The sequence below is a fragment of the Amphibalanus amphitrite genome, unplaced genomic scaffold, assembly GCF_019059575.1.
Source record: "Amphibalanus amphitrite isolate SeventyFive unplaced genomic scaffold, NRLGWU_Aamphi_draft 000141F_arrow, whole genome shotgun sequence".
Classification (NCBI taxonomy): domain Eukaryota; kingdom Metazoa; phylum Arthropoda; class Thecostraca; order Balanomorpha; family Balanidae; genus Amphibalanus; species Amphibalanus amphitrite.
This window is the reverse complement of record NW_024881636.1, coordinates 348,583-371,861: the sequence shown is the minus strand read 5'-3', so window position 1 is coordinate 371,861 and position 23,279 is coordinate 348,583. Positions and strand designations below refer to the sequence as shown.

Here is a 23,279-nt window from a genome sequence, read left to right as displayed (position 1 = left end):
TAATGGCGTTTACGGCATGTCTATATCTCTATTCTGTGATTTTATATGATTTTTTGAACATATGCCGTTTTTGGTCGAAAACTCAGAAATCATGACGTCACTAAAACCTCGATATCTCAAAAATTTTCTGACCGATTTTTTTTAAACTTTGTCACAATAAACTTCAATCAATTCCCTACAGGTACCCAAAATTTGGCGCGCCTGCGGCGCGCCGTTTTTATGCTATGGCCCGGCGAAAAAAGTGGGGGCGTTTAACGCCCCCCCCCCCCAGCAACTCGCGGGTTAACATTACGAGTCAATGACAAGTGCCACAAATATTCAAGTGACAACAAAATGTATTTGAAGAAAAAGTTTCGGCAGGTCTTGAAACAGCTATTTCCTAAATATGGTTTAAATTAGTCCACGCATTTTAAAATAATCGCGAAAAATTAGGGTCTCAAGGCGTCTGGCGTTAACAGTAGTGTGTTCACACAACAGTAACAGTAGATCCCTCCCGTCTATAAATCCCGTTCCCACAATGCCACTGTGCGCCTGGTAACAGCGCCACGGAGCTGAGAGCCGCAGCCCGCCAGCTTTTCCTTGTCGTCCTGACGCCGCAGCTCGTATCAGCGAAGACGTAATTCCTTTCCGGCTTAGCCCCCGGCTGGATTTGGCTGACGGCGTGGGTCCGCCTTGGGGCAGAGCTGCCCGCTGCCAGCTCCCCGCGGCTTTGCATTTGTTTGGATTGTGGGGACAACGCACGCCGCACAGTCACAGCTAGACAAACGTGATCTCGGCCTGATGGCAATAGGTGAGACCGTTCCCAGTCGTCACCTGGTGTGGGGGAGGGGAAGGGCATGAAAAGAAGGAGGCTGGAAAGAGCTGAGGCTGCGAATATAGGTACCTACATAAATCAATCACGCTGTGAAAGACGCCTTAGCAGAGCTTCAAACCAGCTAAACAAGACAGTTACCTAACTCGAAAGAGCTTTCTAGAAATCAACCTTGCAACACTGATTGGGCGATAAACTATAAACAAGCATCGAAACAGGTTCATCAATACATATCGGACTTTGCCGACTCTTTTCCGACTCCGTGACCCCGGGTACGGCGGAACAGCCGACGGCCGCAGTGCGGGGAGGCTCGGCCGTGGGGCGGCGGTCACCCGACAGCCATCGGTGCCGTCGGTTATTGCGTCCAGAGCCAATATAGTGCCTCGCAGCGGGACTGCGGTCACCCAACAAAGGATGACGTCACAGGGGCGGACAGAAAGACCCGCGGGACGGCGACGCCGCCGGGCGGAAAATCAAAACTAATGGCCCTCCTCGCTGTCATTATCAGAGACAGAGGCCGGCTCCGGGACAATCGTCACATGCCCCGATGGACCTTGATGAGCTTTGGTAGACCTCCAGGATCTGACGTGAGATGTCCATCTGTCAGTCCCAGTAGTATATGAGACTAGAGTGGCTTTCGAGGAGGCTTATAATAGTGTGAGTTATTGCTATGTACCGAAAGAACTCCGTGCGATGTAAGGTGTCTGTGGTCTATTAAATTGTCTTTGGTGTTGCCGATACATCTGTATAATAGGCCTTCTTTCATAGAATAAGTGGTTTCTGAGTTATTTTCCTGACAGTTGCCATAATAAGTGCATATAAAAAGGCAATAATTATACTCTCTTGGGCTCTCAATCTCAAGTGCTATGCGGTTATGCCTATTGCCCAGCCAGCTCAATATGCTTTGATTAGAACCGGGATTGGATCTCAGCAGAATTGAGAGTGGATATTTTCTTTTCATGGCAATGCACGCAGTCCTTCCGAGCAGTTCCTCTCGCAAATACACATGGAATCTGCTGTTGTGCGCCTGGATCAATGCAATTTTCAACAGACGTTGCAATGTTGGTTTTCCATAGGGTGCTCATCCATACTGATATACGAAGAAAGCCAATCGTACTTATTTTTCTCCGTTTTCATAGTTCCGAAGGCTGAGAAATGGCCGCAATTTAGGCGTGGTGCGGCTGGAAGTATTGGATCCAAAGACCTCTGTATAGGTTAACTGAGGTATGACGGATTTCTTCTCGATCGCATAAAAATTGTGTCTGCTGACACGTCTGTCATGTGCAATCTGTCATATGTATGTTGACCAGGACCGTGGAGTTTACACCACGAGCCACCACGCTTATGCAGCGATGTTTTAACAACCTGTCAAATTTCCTGCATCAGGCGTGCAGCATAGGTAAGCTGCTGCGTCTGCTTATTTACTGTGGCCCTGCCAAAACATCTTCTGGTCCGATTCCAGCTCTAATCAGCAATCAGCGCGACAGCCGCGGGGCATCAAACTGCGGAGCAATCGGCCGACCGAACTAACTCTGGGGAGCTCCGGCGATGCCTGTGATCATTGGTTAACTTGTTGGGGAAAGTTGGCGCTCCCGAACGCCAAAACACGGCCAGTCCCGTCGGCCGATTCCGTCCAAAGTTGACAGTAATCACGGCAGCCACAGGGGGAGGTTTCCGTCAGATCACAGAAGTTTGTCCGGTGACTGTAGCTCGCCTCAGTCTCCGATCGCAGCGCGCTGAGCGGATAGTTTGCCTGGTGACTGGCTGGTCCCGCAGTTATCCAGTCGCCTGATCACACCGGGTGCACTCAGAAGAGGCCCAGTGTAGCCGTGCCAAAGTTCTGATTGCATTGTGCGGCAGCCAGGCTCGGCGGGTGGCTGGGACACACTGATTGTGCAATACAGCTATGCCCTCGGGGCTCGGGTGATATTTTTCTGTCTCACTTTTATATCCATTTTCATACGGCAAATCATCAATGACAATGTAATCAGCCCATATCTCAGCTCAATGTGATGCACCCAGAACGTTTTCTTTAACAATTGGTCCACCCTATGTCATCTGCACGTTTGATCTTAGCATTCACCTCATCTCACATTTGCTTTTCTGACCCATTTGAACCCGACCTTTCTGGAAGTCATTTGCCTCCAGCCCGACCACAGCCTCTGTCTCCCTTTACATATATGCAGGTGGTGATGCCGTTGGACCTGTTTTCGGTCCAGTGTCTGTCCCCCCTCTCTCTCTCTCTCTCTCTCTCTCTCTCTCTCTCTCTCTCTCTCTCTCTCTCTCTCTCTCTCTCTCTCTCTCTCTCTCTCTCTCTCTCTCTCTCTCTCTCTCTCGGCATACAGGCGGTGATGCCGGTCGGTTGACTTGGCTCCGGTTCCAGTCTTCGGCGAAGAGCTGTTGGGCCTGTATCTGACACCTGTCCCCCTCCCGACAGGTGGTGATGCCGGTGGACCTGCGGCGTCACGAGGAGCTCTGCTGGCGGCTGCGGCTCTCCAACACCAGCTGCCTGTCACGGCTGCGACTACCCTGCGGCACCGAGGGCGCCGTGCCGCGCCTCTGGGCCGCGCGCCGGCTCCTCGACGACCTGAAGACGTCAGCGGACACTGCGGTCAGCCGCCTGGTGACGCGCGCGGCCTACACCCTGCTGCCGGCCGGCTGCGCGCGGCGCCTCACCCAGCGCTGCGTGCTGGCGCCGGCCGGCCTGCTGCTGGCCAACCTGGCCGGACCCGAGGCAGCCATACGGGTACGGAACGGGACCATACGGGTACGGACCGGGACTGACAACCTAGCCGGACCAGAGGCCGCCATACGGGTACGAAACGGGGCCGGGTCCGGGACGGCCATAGCCCATACGGGTACGGAACCGGGAACGGGGCCGTCAGACGGGTACAGGCCGGTACAGAGACCGTCATACGGGTACGGAACGGGACTGCCAACCTGGCCGGACCAGAGGCCGCCATAAGAGTACGAGACGGGACGGACCGTCATACGGGTACGGGACGGGACCGGGACTGGGGCAGCCAGGCAGGTCCGGGACAGGACCCGAGACTGAGACTGAGACTGCCATACGGGTACGGACCGGTACAGAGACCGCCATACGGGTACGGGACGCGACCGACATACGGCTACGGGACGGGACCGTGACCGTCTCTCAGGAGGCTGACATTTCGGCTGTTGAGCCTCATTTTAACAACTGAGACACGTTCAATCCTGGCTTTGGGTTAGGACTTTCCTTTCTCTTTGGAACCAGACTCCTACCTATATCTGAAAGGTGAATCAAAAGACGACTGCGGAGTGTTATATAAAGTATTTAAAGGTAGTGTGCCAGCTTTCTTGGACCGTATGGAGTTAATGGCCCAGATAAGGAGAACCGGATTTTTAGAACTTATCCATACCTTCAAAACTCATGGAAACGTCTTAAATTCTTCAAATTTTGAGTACCTACCCCAGTGCGAAATTCGCCCCGACGGGTTGTCGGTCGTACCCCAACCACATTTCACACCACTATGAACAATAAATGCACACACTGAAATCGCTATTACCGATATGCTCATCCAATCAAGTTTCGATAAACCCGTTCATCATCATCTCCTGCGGTTTCGAACACGCCTGTTAGGTGGCTTCTGATGCTCGTCGAGGTCGGAATTTCCAAATACGCGTGGTGCGTCGGGCCGCGCGCTCTGACTTCGGCCAAGAAAAATGCGTCAGCTGATCATTGTCATTTCTGCCACTTGCGTGTGGTGAAATGGGGTCATAACTTATAAGACGGCTTTTTCATATCAATTATTTTACATAAAATCATATTTCAAACCATAAATAATGTTCGACAGCCAAATAAAAGAAACAATACCAATACGGGCTTACAGTTTAAGGCTCGACATTGTGTTGTCTACGATTAGACAGCTGATAACTCATTCCCGTACGTCGTATGGTCGTAACACTATAATGACCTTTGCTTATTGTCACAAGTGCGCCGCATTCGCGATTGTTGCCCGACGCCTGTTTGCAGGTGAGCCCACTACAGTTGTTATACATATCTAAAAACCGAAAAACTTTTAGGCGAAAAAGGCACTATTCCAGGCCCATTTTTGATTTTTTTTTTTTTTTGCGATATTAGGTAAAAACAGAAGCTTCTTATCCTAGGAAAAATAAAATGGGAAATCTTTCAAAGGTGGCACACTACCTTTAACTAAACTAACTCATCCAATAGTCTCGGTAACGAGTAAAGCCAGTCGGCCCTATTGCCACTAACCCGAGCTCAGCCGGACTCATTAATGCAAATAGTCTAGTACGGAGAATGGCTACCATATAAATTATTACCAGACATGGGGCTATATATTTTACGAATCATTTGGGAGCGCTTGAGGTGAACCAATATTGGTAGGCTATTCAGAGTTATGATTCCAAAGACTGGGTGTCATTGCAGCCATTTACATATGCAGACGTTAATGTAGAAGCTTTCAATGCACAATATTTGTAATTGCCTGCTATGTGCACTGCAACATGCTCCTCGCAGAAAGAATTTCACCTAAGGTGGCTCATATTCTAATGATGCTTCCGACATTCCAACTAATTTGTCTGCTTACACAAGCTAATTATTGCATGTAGATCTTACAGCAGTTCGTCTTGTAATTACGCTTCAGTTCCTCTGAATCTGTCCCTCTCTCTCTCTCTCCCTCTCTCTCTCTCTCTCTCTCTCTCTCTCTCTCTCTCTCTCTCTCTCTCTCTCCCTCTCTCTTTCCCTTTATCATTCCACTAGGCTCACACATTCTTATACTGTCCAGACCCGGCTCGCGCTCGTCTCTGCTGTCACGTGTATCCCCCTACCCGGAACACCCATCTGAAGTCTGAGATTGACCCGAGTGCTGAAATTAACTTCCGCGACGCCCATCGGCGGCCGTTCAAACATCGCCACCCGAATTAAGGCAATTTATTTCCAATTGCAAACCTCCGCGGAGACAGTTCAAGGCGATGTCGCGACCGTTTCAACAGGCCAGCGCTACCGATCACTAGTTGATTTCGTGTTCAAATAAGGCCGGCTGAGAATGTTTCGGAATGCCAAATTGTAGCAGCATTGTCTGGCTGGTTATCTGATCAGACACCGTGATACAGTAGAGGGTTTGGAACGGAAAGAATAGAACAGGAGCTCTGGTAAACACGACCAAACAACCGAAGAAACTGGGAATTATTGTTTTCCAATACGCCTAACAAGGCCGCCCCTTCAAAAGCAGTGCGTGAAGGTCGCCTTTTATTTGAAACTCTTGCAGATCAACTATGTGCGTTACAGCGAGGAATGTCAATACTGATGACTAGGTACTTAAATCGGCGTTAAAAAAAATGATTTTTTTTTTGAAACTTGAGTGAATGACTCATAATTGGTGCAGCTCATATTGCTTTATTTCAATATTTCTTTTTATTTCAAAGCTTGATTAAATATCCAATTTGGCATTGCTCGCAGTACCGGAGAAGCTGGCAATAAATTACAATGTGCATTGCACAATATTAGGCGTCCTTGCGTAAGCTCCTAGCCAGCTGACCCCTCTGACATCTCATTGACATAGCTGACCCCTTTGACCTCTCTGACCCCCTTTGACCCTCTGACCCCTCTGACTCCTCGCTGACCTTGCTGACCCTTTGACCGTTCACTTAGCGCTCGCCGACCCCTCTGACGCTCGCCGACCCCTCTGACCTCCCCCGACCCCTCACCGCTGCCGGCAGGTGGGCGGCAGCTCGGTGACGGCGCTGTACCCTTTGATGACGCCGCCGCCGTCCGCCTGGGCCTCTGTAAGCGTCATCAGCTACCGAGAGGCACTGCAGGTGTCGGTGGCGTGCCGGGCACAGGTCGGAGACAACCCCGCCAGGCGGGTGCTGCTCGACATGCGCCGGCAGGTCAGTCGAGGTCAGGTCAGGTCAGGTCAGTCGCCGCGCCGGTCAGGTCAGATGTCGTTAGCTAGGCTAGCCAAAGGTCAGGTCAGGTCTGGTCAGGTCAGTTAAAGGTCAGTGGTCAATTAGGTCAGCGTGGGTTGGATTAGGTCAGTTGAAGGCCATTTGGTCGTTACGTCTGAGGCCAGTTTTACCAAGATAAAAATTGCCGGTTGCGGTTAGTTTTATTCCTAAAAATCACATAGCAACGTTCACCAAGAACGCGAAAAGCTGCCGATGTGAACAATATAACTTAGGCTGACTGATTTTATATTTCCCGTCGGCAGTTATTTTTCAGTTTTTTTTTTCAGCTTCGTCGCCCAGGCACGTGCGGCGACGAGCTCAGCGGCGGATTTTTATATCGGTAAAGAAAGATATCGTTAGAGCCGCGGATAGGATCAACTACCTAAGATTCGTCCAACCATGTGCCATTATGTCAGATCACGTCATTTGAAGGTCAGACCAGGTCACGCCGGTCCAGGTCAGCTAAGGTCATGTCGGGTCAGGTCAGATCAGGTCACATCACGTCAAAAGTTGCCCTAGGATTGAACAGCCGCAATGTTTGCCTGAATTACAAGTGTTTTTTGTCATTAATTGCTCTGCTTTTCTTCATCTTTGTGACTCACTTTTTTAAATAGCCATAGGCTTTTATTTTCGCCTGTGTTGCAAGTCCGCAGAATCCAGTTTAAAATGGGGACTAAAGCACAATCTTTTTTAGGCACTTTATCGAGCAACAAGCTCGACAGTTAAAAGATCGAAAGTGCGTGTATTACGCACTATTCGATGTCCCCACACGTTTATGATACACGTATTCACGTATATGTACGCATTAGAGCACTTCACGGATAGGCTTTTTAGGATCCGGCCCGGCCCATATCCGGCAAGTCATATCCAGATCCGCCCATTATCCGCCTTTCTTTGAATATCAGAATCCGGCCCACCCATGGCCCGTATTGCAGCCAAACTTCCAAAAAATATCCGTAATAATCCGTTTCACCAATAACTGGTTTCACCCAAAACTGGACTAACAAATTCAATCTAAGGGACCAGACAGCCATACATCTCACAGACCATCATGGTTCCAAAAACCATGCTTATAAACCTAAAACCACATGAAAATCACCACATTGGTAAACTAGGTATCAATTTTTAACTTCAATGTTGAATGTTAAAATTTTGATCCGTTTTGATCCGGGTTCAACCTTCAATTCCCAAATCCGGCCCGCCCATATCCGTTCTTTTTTAACAAATTTAGAATCCAATCCTATCCGGTCCGCGGATTTATCTGTGGATAACGGATTTATCCGGCCCATGAAGTGCTCTAGTACGCATGCCCAGATACTTTTCCGTTCCAGACTAATTGCTCCTTGATTTGCAGTCTTTTCATGCGTGCTGCATTTGATGGATGGCAGAATAGTTAAAGGTTCGCAAGGAATTACGAATAGGAAATGCTGGATAGAGAAACTCTATAGGAAAGTTCACGACAAAACCATTTCGCCTCGCCCAAGAGACTTCACCGATCTTCAACAGCGGCCAGCAAGCGAGCAGCTGGATTACCATAACACATTTTTACTTCCGACATTTACTCAGATCGACTCTCTCTCTCTCCTCTCTCTCTCTCTCTCTCTCTCTCTCTCTCTCTCTCTCTCTCTCTCTCTCTCTCTCTCTCTCTCTCTCTCTCTCTCTCTCTCTCTCTCTCTCCCTCTCTCCCTCTCTCCCTCTCTCTCTCTCCCCCTCTCTCTCTATCTATCTCTCCCTCTCTTTTTCTCTCTCTCCCTCTCCCTCTCTCCATCTTTCTCTCTCTCTCTCCCTCCATCTCTCTTTCTCTCTCCCTCTCTCTTTCCCTCTCTCTCTCTCTCTCTCTCTCTCTCTCTCTCTCTCTCTCTCTCTCTCTCTCTCTCTCTCTCTCTTTCGTCACTCGTCACACGCCCGCCTCTTTGTCCGTCTCTGGGCCCTGAACTGCCGTCTCCACTGTCTGAGATCAGCCCCAAGAAGAGCGCACGTGCTGAACTCTGCTACCCTGTCCGAACAGACGGTCAATTATGCAGGATGTGTCGGCTGGCGGCGCTAGGGAGCCGGTCGCCGAGCGGTGATCAACTGCTCCGCTCAGAAGGCAGACCGGACAGCCAGTAATGTGCACGGCTTATGCGTGGTATTGGTTATGGATTACAGCCATTGTACTGCTAACACATCTTTATTTTGCCTAGTTTTGCTGTATGTGGTACTTTGTTGTAACTGATAACTTCATTTGGAATGCTCAAGAGATTTCGAATATTTCTTTGTTTGCCACCATGATTTCTTGATTAGTCTGCACCTCGCATATCTGCCGTCTATACTATACGTACCTTCGAGACTGCATACGATATACACTGCAGTACACAGCAATAGTGGATCGCCTGTACTGGGCCACTCTGGAGGCCGGGGGCGGCGGTCGGCACGGTGCGCTTTGTCCGAGGTGAATAATTCATCACGGCGGCCCCACCCACCACCGCCGGCCGTGTGTGGATCGGCGGTCCGGGTCGCGGCGCGGTGCCCAGTGCCCACCGAGGAAGACGCTCTTACGAGCGTAAGCGTGGCCCCAGACGTCACCAGAGGAGTTGGACGGGAGCCGGTGATGGACTGGTCAAGATAAGTGCCCTGAACATTCAGTCACTGAAACCCAAAATAGCCGACCTCACCCATGAACTTACCCGATTTGATTATGATTTTGTCGTTTTATCGGAGACGTGGCTAAAATCATCTGTACCCAACCGCTTACTCACTTTTCCAGGTTACTCTTTGAAGCGTTCTGACCGCTCATATGCGCCACTCGGTCACGGTGGTGTCGCCATTCTGTTCCGTGATTCATATGTGCAGAAACCGATCAAAGTCCCTCTCTCTGACGATCCAAACTGTAAGCTAGAATCGCTCTGGTCACTGTTTACCTGGGATAAAAATCGTAGATTAATCATTGCCGCTTTGTACCGCCCGCCTCGTCGCACCGTCGCTGCACTTGATGCCGACTTCACTCTTTTAGAGCAGCAGTATCAGCATGCTCTGATTCATTGCCCAGAGTGTGACGTAGTGCTTGCCGGAGATTTAAACTGTGATTAGCTTGCGGCTGGACCCTCGAAGCGAGCTCTCAGCGACTTTGTATCTAAATATTCTATGTTTCACCACATCAACGAACCGACATTCTCATCCGGCTCTGCCATAGACGTCATCATCACTAACCGAGAGATCGTAGCTCGAAGGGGAACTCGTTTTTGCCATTTTAGCCCTCACCTTTTTACTCGTGTACTGATCAGTGTCCCTCGTTTTCGTCTCAAGCCACGCGTCGTGCAATGTCGTTCTTTTAAACGCTTCAACATGCAGTCTTTTGATGCGGATTTACTAGCTGTCGACTGGTCCTGCGTCTTTGCAGCCTCAAACATTTCTGATGCATGGTCTCATTTTATTCGTCTTTTCGCCCCCATTGTTCAGCGTCACGCCCCTGTCCGAACTGTGAAGCTGCGCAACCCCTCCGCTCCCCCCATCTCGGACGACACGCGTCAGCTTCTGGCTGACCGCGCCCGAGCGCTGCGCCTGTGGGGTCACGGGTCTGATAGGTACCGGGAGGCGAACCGTTTGGCCCGCGCTGCCTTCAGAGCGGACAAGCGGCGCCATATCGGACACCGCGTGTCTCAGCAGGGACGTGGGTCTGTCTGGCGCTGCGCGGCTGACATCTTGGGCAGTAAAAAGACAGCGTGCACGATACCACCTACCATCTCCGCCGAACAGATGAACGAATTTTTTGTCCATGTCGGCCCACGCGTTGCCGCCGAGCTCGCCGCGCAGGGTCCGCCCCCCTCACTTCCCCCGCGACTGCCCAGGGTGGGAGCCTGCGCCTTCCGGCTACATCCGATCACGCTCAGCACCCTACATGCCATCATCAGCTCCATGAGCAACTCCCCGTCCCGCGGATCTGACGGACTTTGCATTCGGACCATCAAGCTATCCTTCAACGCCATCAGTCACGTCCTCCTCCATATCGTCAACCTCTCCCTCATCTCCAATATCTTCCCGGAATCCTGGAAGCATTCCCTCGTCCATCCCATCCACAAGTCCGGTGATCCTGCCGATCCTTCCAACTACCGTCCTATTTCTATCATCCCAGTCCTTGCCAAAATAGTGGAGCGGGCAGTTCAGCGCCAACTCTACTACTACCTTTCCTCCAACCATCTCCTCTCCCCAACCCAACATGGCTTCCGTCCGCAGCACTCTACCGAGACCGCCCTCACGTGCGTCACCGACAGCATCCTTGCTGCTACAGATTCTGGCCTTCTCTCCATTCTTTGTCTCATTGACCTTAGCAAGTGTTTCGATGTTATCAGTCATGCTAAATTGCTCGAAAAACTCCAGCTGCTGGGCGTCGACACATCCTGGTTTCAAAATTATCTCTCCGGTCATTCGCAGAGTGTAAGCCTCACTTCCTCTGATGGCCGCGTCAAAATCTCACCTCCTCTACCCATCAACCAGGGCGTTTTTCAAGGTTCTAGCCTCGGCCCTGTCCTCTTCTGCGCGTTTGCCAACCACCTGAGCTTGTACGTCTCCGATGGACTGGTTATCCAGTACGCCGATGACACCCAGGTCTTGGTTTCCGGCCCTAAATCTGCTCTTCCAGCGCTTGCATCGCGCATGGAAAGCACCCTTTCCTCTCTTGGCAACTACTTCCTTGCGAACGGCTTAAAGGTTAACGTAAACAAATTCGAGCTCATCACTTTTGGTTCTAGACAAAATTTGCGCAACCTCCCGACGATTAAAATCAGATACCAGGACACGTGCCTGACGCCCAGCACTGAGGTCAAAAATCTTGGTGTGGTCTTCGACCAGCACCTGTCATGGGACGCGCATGTGAGGGCTGTCTCGCGTAGATGCTGCGGCATCCTCGCAACACTATCCCACCTCCGCCACTTCCTTCCTCCTGACACCCTTCCCGAGATAGTCACCGCCCTGGCCGTCTCGCACATCCGCTATTGCCTCTCTGTTTACGGCAGCGGCAGCGCTGGCAACCTCGCAACCATCCAGAAGCCGCTCAACTTTGCGGCTCGCGTGATCGCGGGAAAACGAAAGTTTGACCGCGTGTCAGCTGTGCGAGACAGGCTGGGGTGGCTCGACTCGTCTCAACTCTTCCAATACCAATCCCTCTGCCTCCTTGACAAAGTCCTCTCCTCTAGCCAGCCCGAATGCATCGCCCGTCAGGTCTGCCTCAACCGGGACCATCATGGCCATGTCCGGCACACCAGACAGGACGATCTCCTGCACGTGCCACCCATCCGTTCGGAGGCGGGCCGGCGACGGTTTGTATACCGCTCTCCCCACCTCATGAACGATCTGCCCATGTCGGTGCGGAACCAGCGAGGTCCGCGGTTCAGGCGAGCCCTGAAGGCCCACCTACTTTCGAGACGAGACACGTGATGAACGCGTTTTTAATCATGATGCCGTGCAGGTGATGTTTTTTATCCTGAGCTATATGTATATTTTAGGTTGTGTAACATCGTGAGTGTGTATTTTACCGTGCATGTTATGATCCGATTTTATTGACGTGAAGGCCATAATAGCCACTTGTCTTGTGGATGGCTCTTTAATAAACTACTACTACTACTTGATACTAGCGCGGTACAGCCCCAGAGGCGCCCCACCCACAACCACCGAGCAATAACCCGGTTTACATAGCATACTTGACGAGGCTCTAGCTCGTTAATTTGGCGACAATTTCGATGCAGTGGTCTTCAGATATTTAGAGGGGATCATTTTGTAAATTGTTAAGCACCTTTGGCATCTTTTGCAACATCACAGACGGAGATATAAGCTTGCAACAAACCCTATGTAAACGCGTCTAATGATACCGGCGCTATACAGACGGCGTTATATAGCCCCGGAGGCGCCGGCACAGCCCGACCCATTGTGTTTGTCAATGACCGGAGAAGGGGACGGCGTATACATGCAGATGGTATGACGGCGAGCTGAGGTGCGGACGGGAACACCGCACCTCAGTGAACATCAGTAGGCAGTGATATCAAGAGATTATATTGCATATTTACTATATGTTTGATGATGCTGAGTTGGGGGCTTAGGGCGCCCGGACTGCGGCATATAACATTATGGCTTGCGGCAATGTACTAATGTATGTATTTGAGTGCATTTATTCAGCGTCCTTCCTCATATGTGAGTTGTGTGCATTAACTGATGATGCCCTATATCTCGTGTTTCAGCTTATTTCTATGTTTTATTTCAGCTGAAAATTCTGTATAACCTGCTGAAGCACCGGCGTCACAACAGGGAAATAAAGCGGCCCCTGATGACGAGTGACGGCACTCCGGCGGCACTCCACCCGACTGACGAGGTGAGTGCCTCGAGCGCCGCCCTCCACCCGAATGATGAGATGAGTGAGTGACGAGAGTGCCGCCCTCCACCTGACTGACGAGCTGAGAGACTGCCGTGAGTGTCGCCCTCCACCTGACTGACGAGGTGAGAGAGCGTCGTGAGTGTCGCCCTCCACCCGACTGCCAGAGATGCCAGAAATCCATTGCAGCTGATACCTACCTATCCGGTGGCACTAAATAGCTGCACTTTAACAACCAAAGCAACTGTCCACTCGAGCGTAGCATGTCATCAATATCACTGACATGGGCAGGCTGCGCTGCCGAGCCTCCCTTTGCGTGCAATAAATTGTCCCGTTCTGCAATGCCCCGGCTTATAATCAAGAGAAATGACTCCGCTATTGACATTGAACACCTGCATACATCATTTTCTTTTGTAAAATCGAAGCAATGTCGCTAGCTTAGTTTTAGAAATATCAAAACTTTTTTTTTGTCAGCAGAGAAATTGGAACTTGCTTACTTATCCGATAGGTGTCCAATAAGATGTCATTAAAGGCTGAGGTTCTGCGAGCAGAAAACCTTATGCAGGTCACAGCACAAACATAAACTTAATCAACAGTGTCGCATTGTCTACGCTGGCTCGTTAGGAGGCCTCTCGGAGTGCTGAGGAGGCTCTAATTGCATTCACTCTAATTTTATTTAAACTACCTACACTACACCACACTACACAAACACCACTACGTTGTTAAATAACACCACATATGTATACACGCGCAATTATTCGTCGATTCACTTGCCGATTGCATGCTTTGGTATGTATGCATTCCCAAAGCATACTTTTTTAGTTTAGAATTTCCCAGCACCTACCAGTAACTTCCTTGCATAATGCACATTCCATACGCCTTCGGCCTTGTACAGATGACCTCACATAAACAGCAAACATTTCTTAGAGCTTATTTTTTAAGTGAAACATCCTCCTGTTGAACACCACCGGTTGTGTTGATAACGACACATCGCCTGTTTGTTTGAGTGCATGTCTCCATATTCGGTATTGGGACGACGTTCTCGGCCACTTCTGCACCGCGCGGCTCACGCCTGTTACATAGACTGTACCGGCGAGCACTCCTGCAATGCGGAACGCGCGCGACTCGGTCGACACGGAGTGCTAGCTGTGCGACTGCATACCGATGCAGGGTGGGCGTAACAGAACTGGTATACGTCTCCTTGACTCATCGCAGCATCCATTGATCCAACAGTATTTTATTTCGGAGTTCCGTTTTCTGGTTGATAATTGCTCATCTCAAAATAGATAAACGGATGGGATAGCTTTTTCATTGCACATAACTGAATGAAAGTGATGATTGACTCTGAATCGAATCAGATAGCTGCGACCTGCATGGACGGATGGGCAAAGTTTTCTTACGTCGACCATCGCAGCATCAGTTTACAAAACATTGCAGCTTTTTGGAAGTTGAAACATGATCCATTCCAGCCATTCCCGGCAGTCTCTCGGCCGTTTTCAGCCGGCTGTTCAGAGCAGAAAGCAAACTCTGTCAATTCGGAGAGTCCGTATCGATAATTTTGTACCGCGGATGTCGTGGACGGTTCACAAACACGTCGCGTCGCCGGCCGCCGGGCACGGCTGTTTTTTCAGATCACCGTCGGAACAAAGGCACTCGCCGCCGGCCGCCGGAGCTAGCGGCGGGACGGACGGCGAAAAGGCACGCTCCGGTTCACGCACATAGGGCTAATGTGATTGCGCTTGAAAAATGCAGCCAGACCCGTGGGAGCGACGGCGGGGACGAATTCCGGCTGAAAGGACGGAAGTCGCAGCGATGACTGCTGTTTGGTTGGGATTATAGGTAGGTACTAAGCAGCTGAAGCCTGAACGTGTCCAATGTTGGATTACAGTGTGTGGAAGATTTATTTTTGAAGACCACGTTTTCGTTGAAAAAAAAAGAAAAACAATGCAAACCATGGTAAAATAATGTCGTGCAATGGGGCAAGCCAAACATCAAAAGCGCAGAAGCCTTACGAATACATGCCCAGCGTCACACAAGAAGTCCAATTCGCATAGCATTCAGCTGAGCCGGCACATTAGTTACGAGATCTAACGCATAGCTGACATATCTGAAATAGAGTTCACAGTTGACCGTTTGCCAGAGATGAATCGCATATTCTAAAACCTTCCTCTGAGGTTCACCGCAGCGAACATTATTTCTTCCGGAAAGTTCACTACCTTCCGTTCTCAGAAGGACATTTCGTATTCAGGGAGGACGCGAGCCCTCAAAGCCCGTCTGTCTAGCTACACCAGCTTGGCGGTCACTCAGTGTCGGGCACTCAATCCGTGGCCGGCGGGGGCCGGGGCTCGCGGTAACGTGTTTACGATTCGGGTGTGCGCTGCGCCGCGCTATATTGGATGACACGGTGGCTGGCGGCGGCCCCACGGATCGAGGCGGCCTATCCACCCCCGCTGCTGTGGACGGGTCTCCTACAGCAGCTGCCGGCGGCGCGCGGCTGCACAGGAGCGCTGCTGAGGCTTCTATTTACCGTCCGCTCCGGCCGCCGGGCGGGTTGAAACCAAACGGCACCGGCCGCGGCACCCACTCGGCGGCATCGATCCCGACGCCGCCCCCCCCCCCCGCTCTCCCCACACACACACGGACCCCGCCCCATCTCTGTCACCAACACCATCACTGACACCGACGCCGGCCCCGTCTCTGACACCGCACCACCACCAACCCCACACCGTCGTCAGTCACCACCGCCGCCGCTGCCGAGGCTGTAAAATTATCGCCACCGAAAGTGGGCCGATGGTGCTAAACATGATTGCCGACGACTATGGCCGGTCCGCCGGCATAGCCCAACCCCATTGACCTGATTGGCCTCTGCCACTCCGCTAAGCCGGGTTCACGCCCGGGGACGGACGCTAAAGCGCTGCTCCTACCAGTCACATTATCGCACACAGACACAGCGTGAGTCCCGTTTGATTGTGTGGACAACAACAACTTTCAGCGGCAACTCGACTAATGCCTGCGTCCTGTATGTCTGTAGCTATTTTGATACGATTTGGCGATGTGCTGGAAAATGATAAATTTATGATTGATTGGAGAATTGATGAAAATCTCTGGTAATGATGAGGCTCAAGAAAAGTGGGTCATTATTTTCCAGTCAACTTTAAAGTTTGTAACTATACTTTTTTAATCGGTGACCCAGATATTACAGATGTCACACAGCCTCTGCGTCTCATTCTCCCCGCTCTTCCCTAATTATTATTAGGTAGGTAGGTACCTATTATTGGCTTGTCACACCTGTTGGAGCTCGGGAGAGGATGCGGCTGGATGATGGCACCATCTTTGCGAAGTTTATGAAAATACAATGGCACCGCTGACCGCTGTCAACCAGCATTTGCAGGTGTTGAAGACAGTATATTTTTCACAGAACTACATTGGGATTCGGTCGGAACGCCGCGGGCAGCAGGAAACTTCCAACAACAGGTCCTGGGTGGAGGTAACTTTATGGAATCAATCCACCGAGTCAACTCTCAACGTACGAAAATAGTTTCCGCACAATAGAGCGCCTGTCAAACTGTGCAGCCGGGCTTCGGAGCGGCTGCCGCTTCGCCGGCCGTTTCCTCAATCGCGTCTCACTCTCGTCGTCGTCTCGGACTACATATTTTGACGACGACTGTTGTCTGCTAACGCTAAGAATAACAGCGTACAAAAATACATGTGTAGCGTAGACGAGCAAATCTCTCTCTCTCTCTCTCTCTCTCTCTCTCTCTCTCTCTCTCTCTCTCTCTCTCTCTCTCTCTCTCTCTCTCTCTCTCTCTCTCTCTCCTCTCTCTCTCTCTCTCTCTCTCTCTCTCTCTCTCTCTCTCTCTCCCTCTCCCTCTCCCTCTCCCTCTCTCTCTCTCTCTCCCTCTATCTCTCTCTCTCTCTCTCTCTCCCTCTCTCTCTCTCTCTCTCTCTCTCTCTCTCTCTCTCTCTCTCTCTCTCTCTCTCTCTCTCTCTCTCTCTCATGCATGTATTGGACCGCGCTAACTCCCAAGCCAACATCGTGACGATAAATACTCGTAACGGCACTTGCAAGCCAGCTCATGATAGCTCATCTTACATTGCACGCAGCACTTGACGACATTGACTCTAAAATCATCACGTTCATGTCCACACACATCCTCATGACTCCATCTTGACTGTGCCTTGTGCGTCAGCTGTGACTGTTCTGACAGTCATCTAAACTCCGCAAAGGTTATCTCAGATTGGATGGCTTCTGAGAAAGTGTTATGCATCACGCTATACTCGAGGTGTGAACTCCATAAACTGCAACAATCGGCGGAAAGGTGACGGACCGGAAATGAGCTCTCGCTATTGGTCTAGGAAGTTGATGGGTGGGTACTCCTTTTTTTTTGTCTGAAACGACTCCGGCCAGGATGTAAGGATGACATTCAAAAACATAATGTTGATGAGGCCTTAAAACTTATCGAGCCGGAACGGATAGGCATTACAAACGCACATTAAGATGCATACAAATATACACATTACTACAGCATAGACAATGCGTTATTGGAAAGGCATACAAACGCCGGCGGGCTGGGCTCCCGAGTCCGTACGGATTCCCTCTGTCGGGTGACCTGTCTGTAACGGAGACTGACGCTGAACGGCACTGCGGCAGTGTCACAAACCCGTCACGAAATGGGCTGTGCCGTGGTCTCTGACTGTGGTATAACCGTGACGTGCGTGCCCTGTCCGGCTCGTGTCCGGAATCCCTGCAGCTGTGTCGATACTCGATCGCTGCACCGGCAGCGTGCCGCTCCCTTCGTCACAAGTCTGGGAAAACGACGACACGCCGCGGGACCGCGCGACCGGGTCATATCGCGTGCGACCGGTACGCGATAGGCGTTATCACAAGTGTATTCGCGGCCATTGGGGCGACGTAAGAAAAGAAGAAAACAACTGGCCCCAAGAACTTTAAATTATCAGTTAGCATGCACCTTTTCCTTGATATGTAAAGAATTTACCATTAATTGTTAGAGAAAATTGCATTTAAAATCTCCATTTATGCTTTTTTCATCGTTTGCACAGTATGTTCTTTTACTAAGCTAGAAACACTAATTATAAATAGTTCCCGCATCATCAAAAACAATAGGGAAGGCTTGAAGTGAATACAATAATCTAAACAGTTTTGTAATCCATGTGAAGACACTTCTAAAATTGCCTGTAGAAATATTAAAGGCAAAAGTTCAACTTTTTCACAAGACGGATGGCTATAAAGGCCTGGCTACACTATGCGTTTTCTGCGTGCGTTTTTGCAGGTTTGCGTGTTTTGCGTAATATCGTTCTAGGAAAAAAGATATAAACAATATAATTTTTACTTTGGTTATATACAAAAGTTAATATAACTCTTATGTAACTAAAATTTAAGGTGAAAAACATCACAAAAACGTAATATCGTTCTTTTTTCTAGAACGATATAACGCAAAACACGGGAACACGCAAAAAACGCACGAAGAAAACGCATAGTGTAGCCAGGCCTTTAACCTATTCAACGTGTGACAACTCAGCCGGTATATCGTCGCCTACAGCCCAGCTTTCCCTAGTGACCGATAGAGGCACTGCTATCGATGTCCGCCCGTGCCGCCTAACGGCCCTCCACGCCTTGGTCCATCGTGCGAGTCGCAGGAAAGGGAACACACGCCGGCTCCTAATGCATCCTTCATTGTTGTGGGAGCGCCGCGGTAATGCGATGCTCGCATTCTGTCAGCACTGGCTGACCTAGAAAAGGAATGCTTCCTGATGCGTTGCCTGGTAGTTGGTAGGCATGTGGTTGTAAAACTTCACTTTCCGAATAACAATGCCCTATTTCTGACCCGCACTACCAGTGATTTTGATCATAGCACGTTCTCCGGCTCTCCCTCAGCTGCAGGAGAAGCTGAACCTGGTGCAGGATCAGCTGCACGCGCTGCGGGCCGCCGAGTCGGCCGGCCAGCACGTGCCGCAGGGTGACGATGGCGCCGCCGACCAGTTCCACCGGCGCGTCACCGCCCTGAAGGAAGAGTTCCGGGACCTGCTGGCCGAGCTGCAGCGGCGCAGGTCAACACCAGATGGCAGCACCGTCGTCTACGAGGTCAGAGTCCAGGTGGCGCCATGGAGATCGTAGGAAGATTCAGGCATTTTTTACCGTGCATATAAATTAGTTACTCAGTTTAGTTTCAAGTTAGTAAGTCTTCATATCAACCTTTTGCAGCCCCATTTGGTGAGTGCTGCAGTCTACACCGTACCGTTTCATACCTCCTACATAAGCGCCGTATTGACAGCAAAGATCGTCATTTTTATATGACCGATCACTCGTCACCGACCGCCACCGACCACTATACACGCTGATCTATTCTATCCCCCTAGCTGGATGACCTGGACGGGGAGCTGCGCCGGGCCAAGAAGCGTCCGTCGTCGTCGCGAAAGATGTCCACCGCCTCGTCTTCCTCGCTGTCTCGACCTCTGTCCACCGCCGAGCCGTCCAAAGTCAGGTGCGCGTCAACCACTGGGCGGGGCACTGTGGTGATGAGTGACTCAATTGCTTCGTTAAATGAGCCAGTCAGATGACATGATGGTGTTCATCCAATGTCGTGTGAATACCCGCGCTGCATGTTGTGTTTACTGTGCATGCTGGATGGATTCAATGTCATGTATTCGTTCCGTTTCTGACGCCCATATCACCCTTGCTCTGACGCCCCTACCACCCACATCGCCCCTGTTCTGACTCCCTCCCGCGCCTGTCGGCAGCTCGTCTCGCTCGATGATGTCGTGCCGCTCCATCTCGTCTCCCGGTGAGGCGCCGCGTCAACTGGTGGCGCGCGAGTCGGGCTCCACGTGCCACGAGCAGCGCCGCGTCGAGCTCAGTCCGCCGGTGGAGGTGCGCTCTTGACGGCACGTGCCGGGCGCCGCCAACGGCGTCCGAGAGGTGCAAATCTGACCGGTCAACGGGGCACGGGGTGCAGATCTGATCTGACACGGCGTCCGCGAGGTGCAGCCCTGACCGGTCACCGGGGCACGGGGTGCAGATCTGATTGGCCTAACGGCGTGCGTTCCGCAAGGTAAAGATCTGACCTGGAACGAGGTCACCGTGAACATATCTGACCTAGTATGAGGTCACCGTGAACAGATCGGACCGGTCACTGGAGCACGGGTGGAGATTTGACCTGAGGAGGTGCAAATCTGACCAGAGAATCTGCAGATCTGAGAGGAAATGTGACTGCAAATGTTTTGATCGACATTTATTCCCAGCTCGGTATGTGAGTTATTGATGGTCCGAAAAGATAAGATTGTGACCTGACTTGTCAATGACAAGTTGCGCTCAGTGACCAAGAGCTTGAAAAGCTAAATGTTTCGTCATCATCCGTGGCGACATATTATATATTCGGCTGTACGGAATGGACAGATGAGTGACAAGGATTAGATTGTCTATGCGTCGAGGTAAAGTGAGTACGGTGTGCTCGGTGTGACGAGATCAAGGGCAGGCTGCGAATGTTGCCGTTACCTGAGACAAAGACGCGAAAACTTCCAAAGAAAAATGATTATTAGTGTAAGGTGTATTTAAATTACGTCGAAATTGACTTACCAACGTTCAATTTGCTATAAGACTGGGTTGGCTTGAAACGGTGACGGTAGACAGAACCCCAGTATCCACGATCTTGGGTACCTAATTGGGAACAATTGGTGCAATATCGATTGTGATCAACATATCGATGCACACTGTAATCATATCGATGTTTTCCCGTGACAGATTGCACGTACCTACGGATCCATGTACAATCGTACGAACATACTAGCGTATATCATTTACTTACGTGAACTGTTGAGTGTTGCTGTTTCGTTTAAGGTACCTACTTGAAGCGTTGATTTATCGTCCCGAGTGTGCTATTCTAAGGAGCACGCCGAGCGATTTGCTGTTGCCGCGGAGTTGGTCCGCCCCGTACCTATACGTAACGCTGTTTGTCCCGAGCGTCTGTGCGCGCATGCACGCAGCACGGCATGCATGTAGGTACGGCGGATGTGTGGTTGTTCTTGTTGCTGTTGGCCCAATGTTTTTGATGCCGCTGCCAGTGTGTAACGGTAAAATATGCGCTTGTATTAGGTGCAATCATTCTATATGTTCTTACGAAGTACGAACATGTCGATATTTGGCGTATGGAACGGGCTTAGATAAGTGTCAGAGATGTGAATGCAATGAGCGAGCCTATCGTTAAAAATGCACAACTTGCTGTGCTGCTATCTGAGTCATCATGTCAGTTGCATTGATGCATGGAACGATTCCATCTCAGTTTCGATGTCGGATGTCGTTTGTCAGATGTCAGATGTCGATGTTTGAATCCAGCGTTGTTTTCATCATTGCTATCATTAGGCTATAGGATGTTGACAATGACAACGTCTTGAACTGATTCCCTTTTTAGTTGTTTGTTTTAATATCAATGTGAAATATCTAGGCTTGGAAAATTTATCGCGAACTCTGAGAACCTGAAACATGAACTGTTTTTTTTTCTTCAGGATGTAAGATGTCAGTACTTACGTTTTGTTTTTCTGCATTTGTGGTTGCTTAACCCGCGCACCGACGGGGGTCTGCGCCAACTTCCCACCGACGGGGGGGGGGGGGGCGGATGACCGCCCCCCCCCCTGAGATCTCGAGAACGAAGCAACATAGCGACAAGCGGTAAACGGCATCGGATACGCACGGACAAGGTCTACAATTTTTAAACAGGTCATTTTCAGGTCAGGTCAAAGATGACGTCACAGGGGTCAAAAAAGTCAAAATGGCGGCGCTATATATGGGGAGTGTTTTTCTCGAATAACTTTCGAACTAGTCAAGATAGGAACAATCTAAGGGCATCATCGTGATCCTCTCGTCAATCCGCATCGAATAATATGTATGTTGACCTCGAAAGGTCAAGGTCAAAGGTTGACCTCAGGTCACGTGACCTCGAGGTCATCATGTATATCATTCGATGCGTCTTGACGAGCTGAACACAATGAGACCATCCGCGCGGCTGTATCTTGTTCCTGTACGGAGTTATTGGCAAAAAACCTTTGGTGACCTTTGATGACGTCACATGACCTTACAGCTGCCCAACAGCAAAACAGACCTCAAGGTAGTGAAGGTTGATCGTATATGAAGTCAGGTATGGTATATGGGGCCATTCCGACCCGTTTTAGTGGTAAAAACAGGGAGTTGATTTTTCCCCCATTGACTTATAATGGGGAGGTCGAGAAATTGACCTGACCTTAGATCACCGATATCAAAATTCCGAGATAAACAAATTGTAGCTACTAATGACCTGATAACATCCTGCGACTTTCAAAGGCCTCCGACATCTACTGTAGCTCTGGCACGGTGACAAAGTTGCAAAAAAGTGACTTGAGGTTGGGTCATTCAAAGTGACCTGGTGACCTGACCTTAAAAGTTAGGAGGTTCAAACTTGGACATCATGTGTAAAATTGATGAGAAAATAGTCGTACCAAATTTCGCGGCGCTACGCGCCGCGGTTTTCCCGCTATTCGCGAAAAACCTCAGGGGGGCGGATATCCGCCCCCCGTCGGTGCGCGGGTTAAGTGCCTCTGAGGGCCCCGCACTGGATTTTGAAGACCCGATGTCGGCCTCTAAGAACCCGCATCGGCCTCTGCGCATCGGCCGGTGCGCGGGTTAACCCTCGCCCGCACATGGGGGGGGGGGTTGCCACCCCCCCCCCCCCAGGTAGTCTTTCTGCTCTGCACTCGACATTTTTAGAGCTAGAAGGCTGATTTTTCGTATAGCTGGTCCTCTATCCTTTCTTGATGTCCACTGAAAATTTCAAGTTTCTGTGATTTTGTGTTTCGGAGATATGACCTTGTTTTTTAGGTCATGTCATGACCCAAATGGCCAATTCTCAACATCTTGTGTTTGCCATGGGCCTTGTGGGCTTTTGACACCTTGATTTCGGCCTTTTTTGCCAGTCTAACCTGCCACCTATGATGGAACATGTTGTTCGACGATGTACAGGTGTCAAGGTCAGGGTCAAGGTCAACCTAGGTCATCTAAGATAATTGCGTTTTAGGTAAGCTGAATTCACTTTTTGTGAAGTTTTTTGACTGCATTTTTGGTAAAAGCTTCTCAGATCATGATTTCATGTAATATGAACACAAAAACAATCGGTGCACACATCAGTGTACACA

General features: G+C 50.3%; 1 protein-coding gene across 1 annotated transcript in view; it reads left to right on the top strand.

Moving 5' to 3' along the window:
• Positions 1 to 21,486, top strand: part of LOC122382508 — a 102,337-nt gene extending 80,851 nt beyond the window's left edge. Inside the window, exons 3-8 of the mRNA XM_043367915.1 lie at positions 3,249 to 3,557; positions 6,533 to 6,703; positions 12,993 to 13,100; positions 18,997 to 19,203; positions 19,479 to 19,603; positions 19,860 to 21,486. Coding sequence (XP_043223850.1) covers positions 3,249 to 3,557; positions 6,533 to 6,703; positions 12,993 to 13,100; positions 18,997 to 19,203; positions 19,479 to 19,603; positions 19,860 to 20,001 — 1,062 coding nt within the window. The 3' untranslated portion in view covers positions 20,002 to 21,486. The remainder of the gene's footprint in view (positions 1 to 3,248; positions 3,558 to 6,532; positions 6,704 to 12,992; positions 13,101 to 18,996; positions 19,204 to 19,478; positions 19,604 to 19,859) is intronic.
• The last annotated feature ends 1,793 nt before the right edge of the window (positions 21,487 to 23,279 follow it).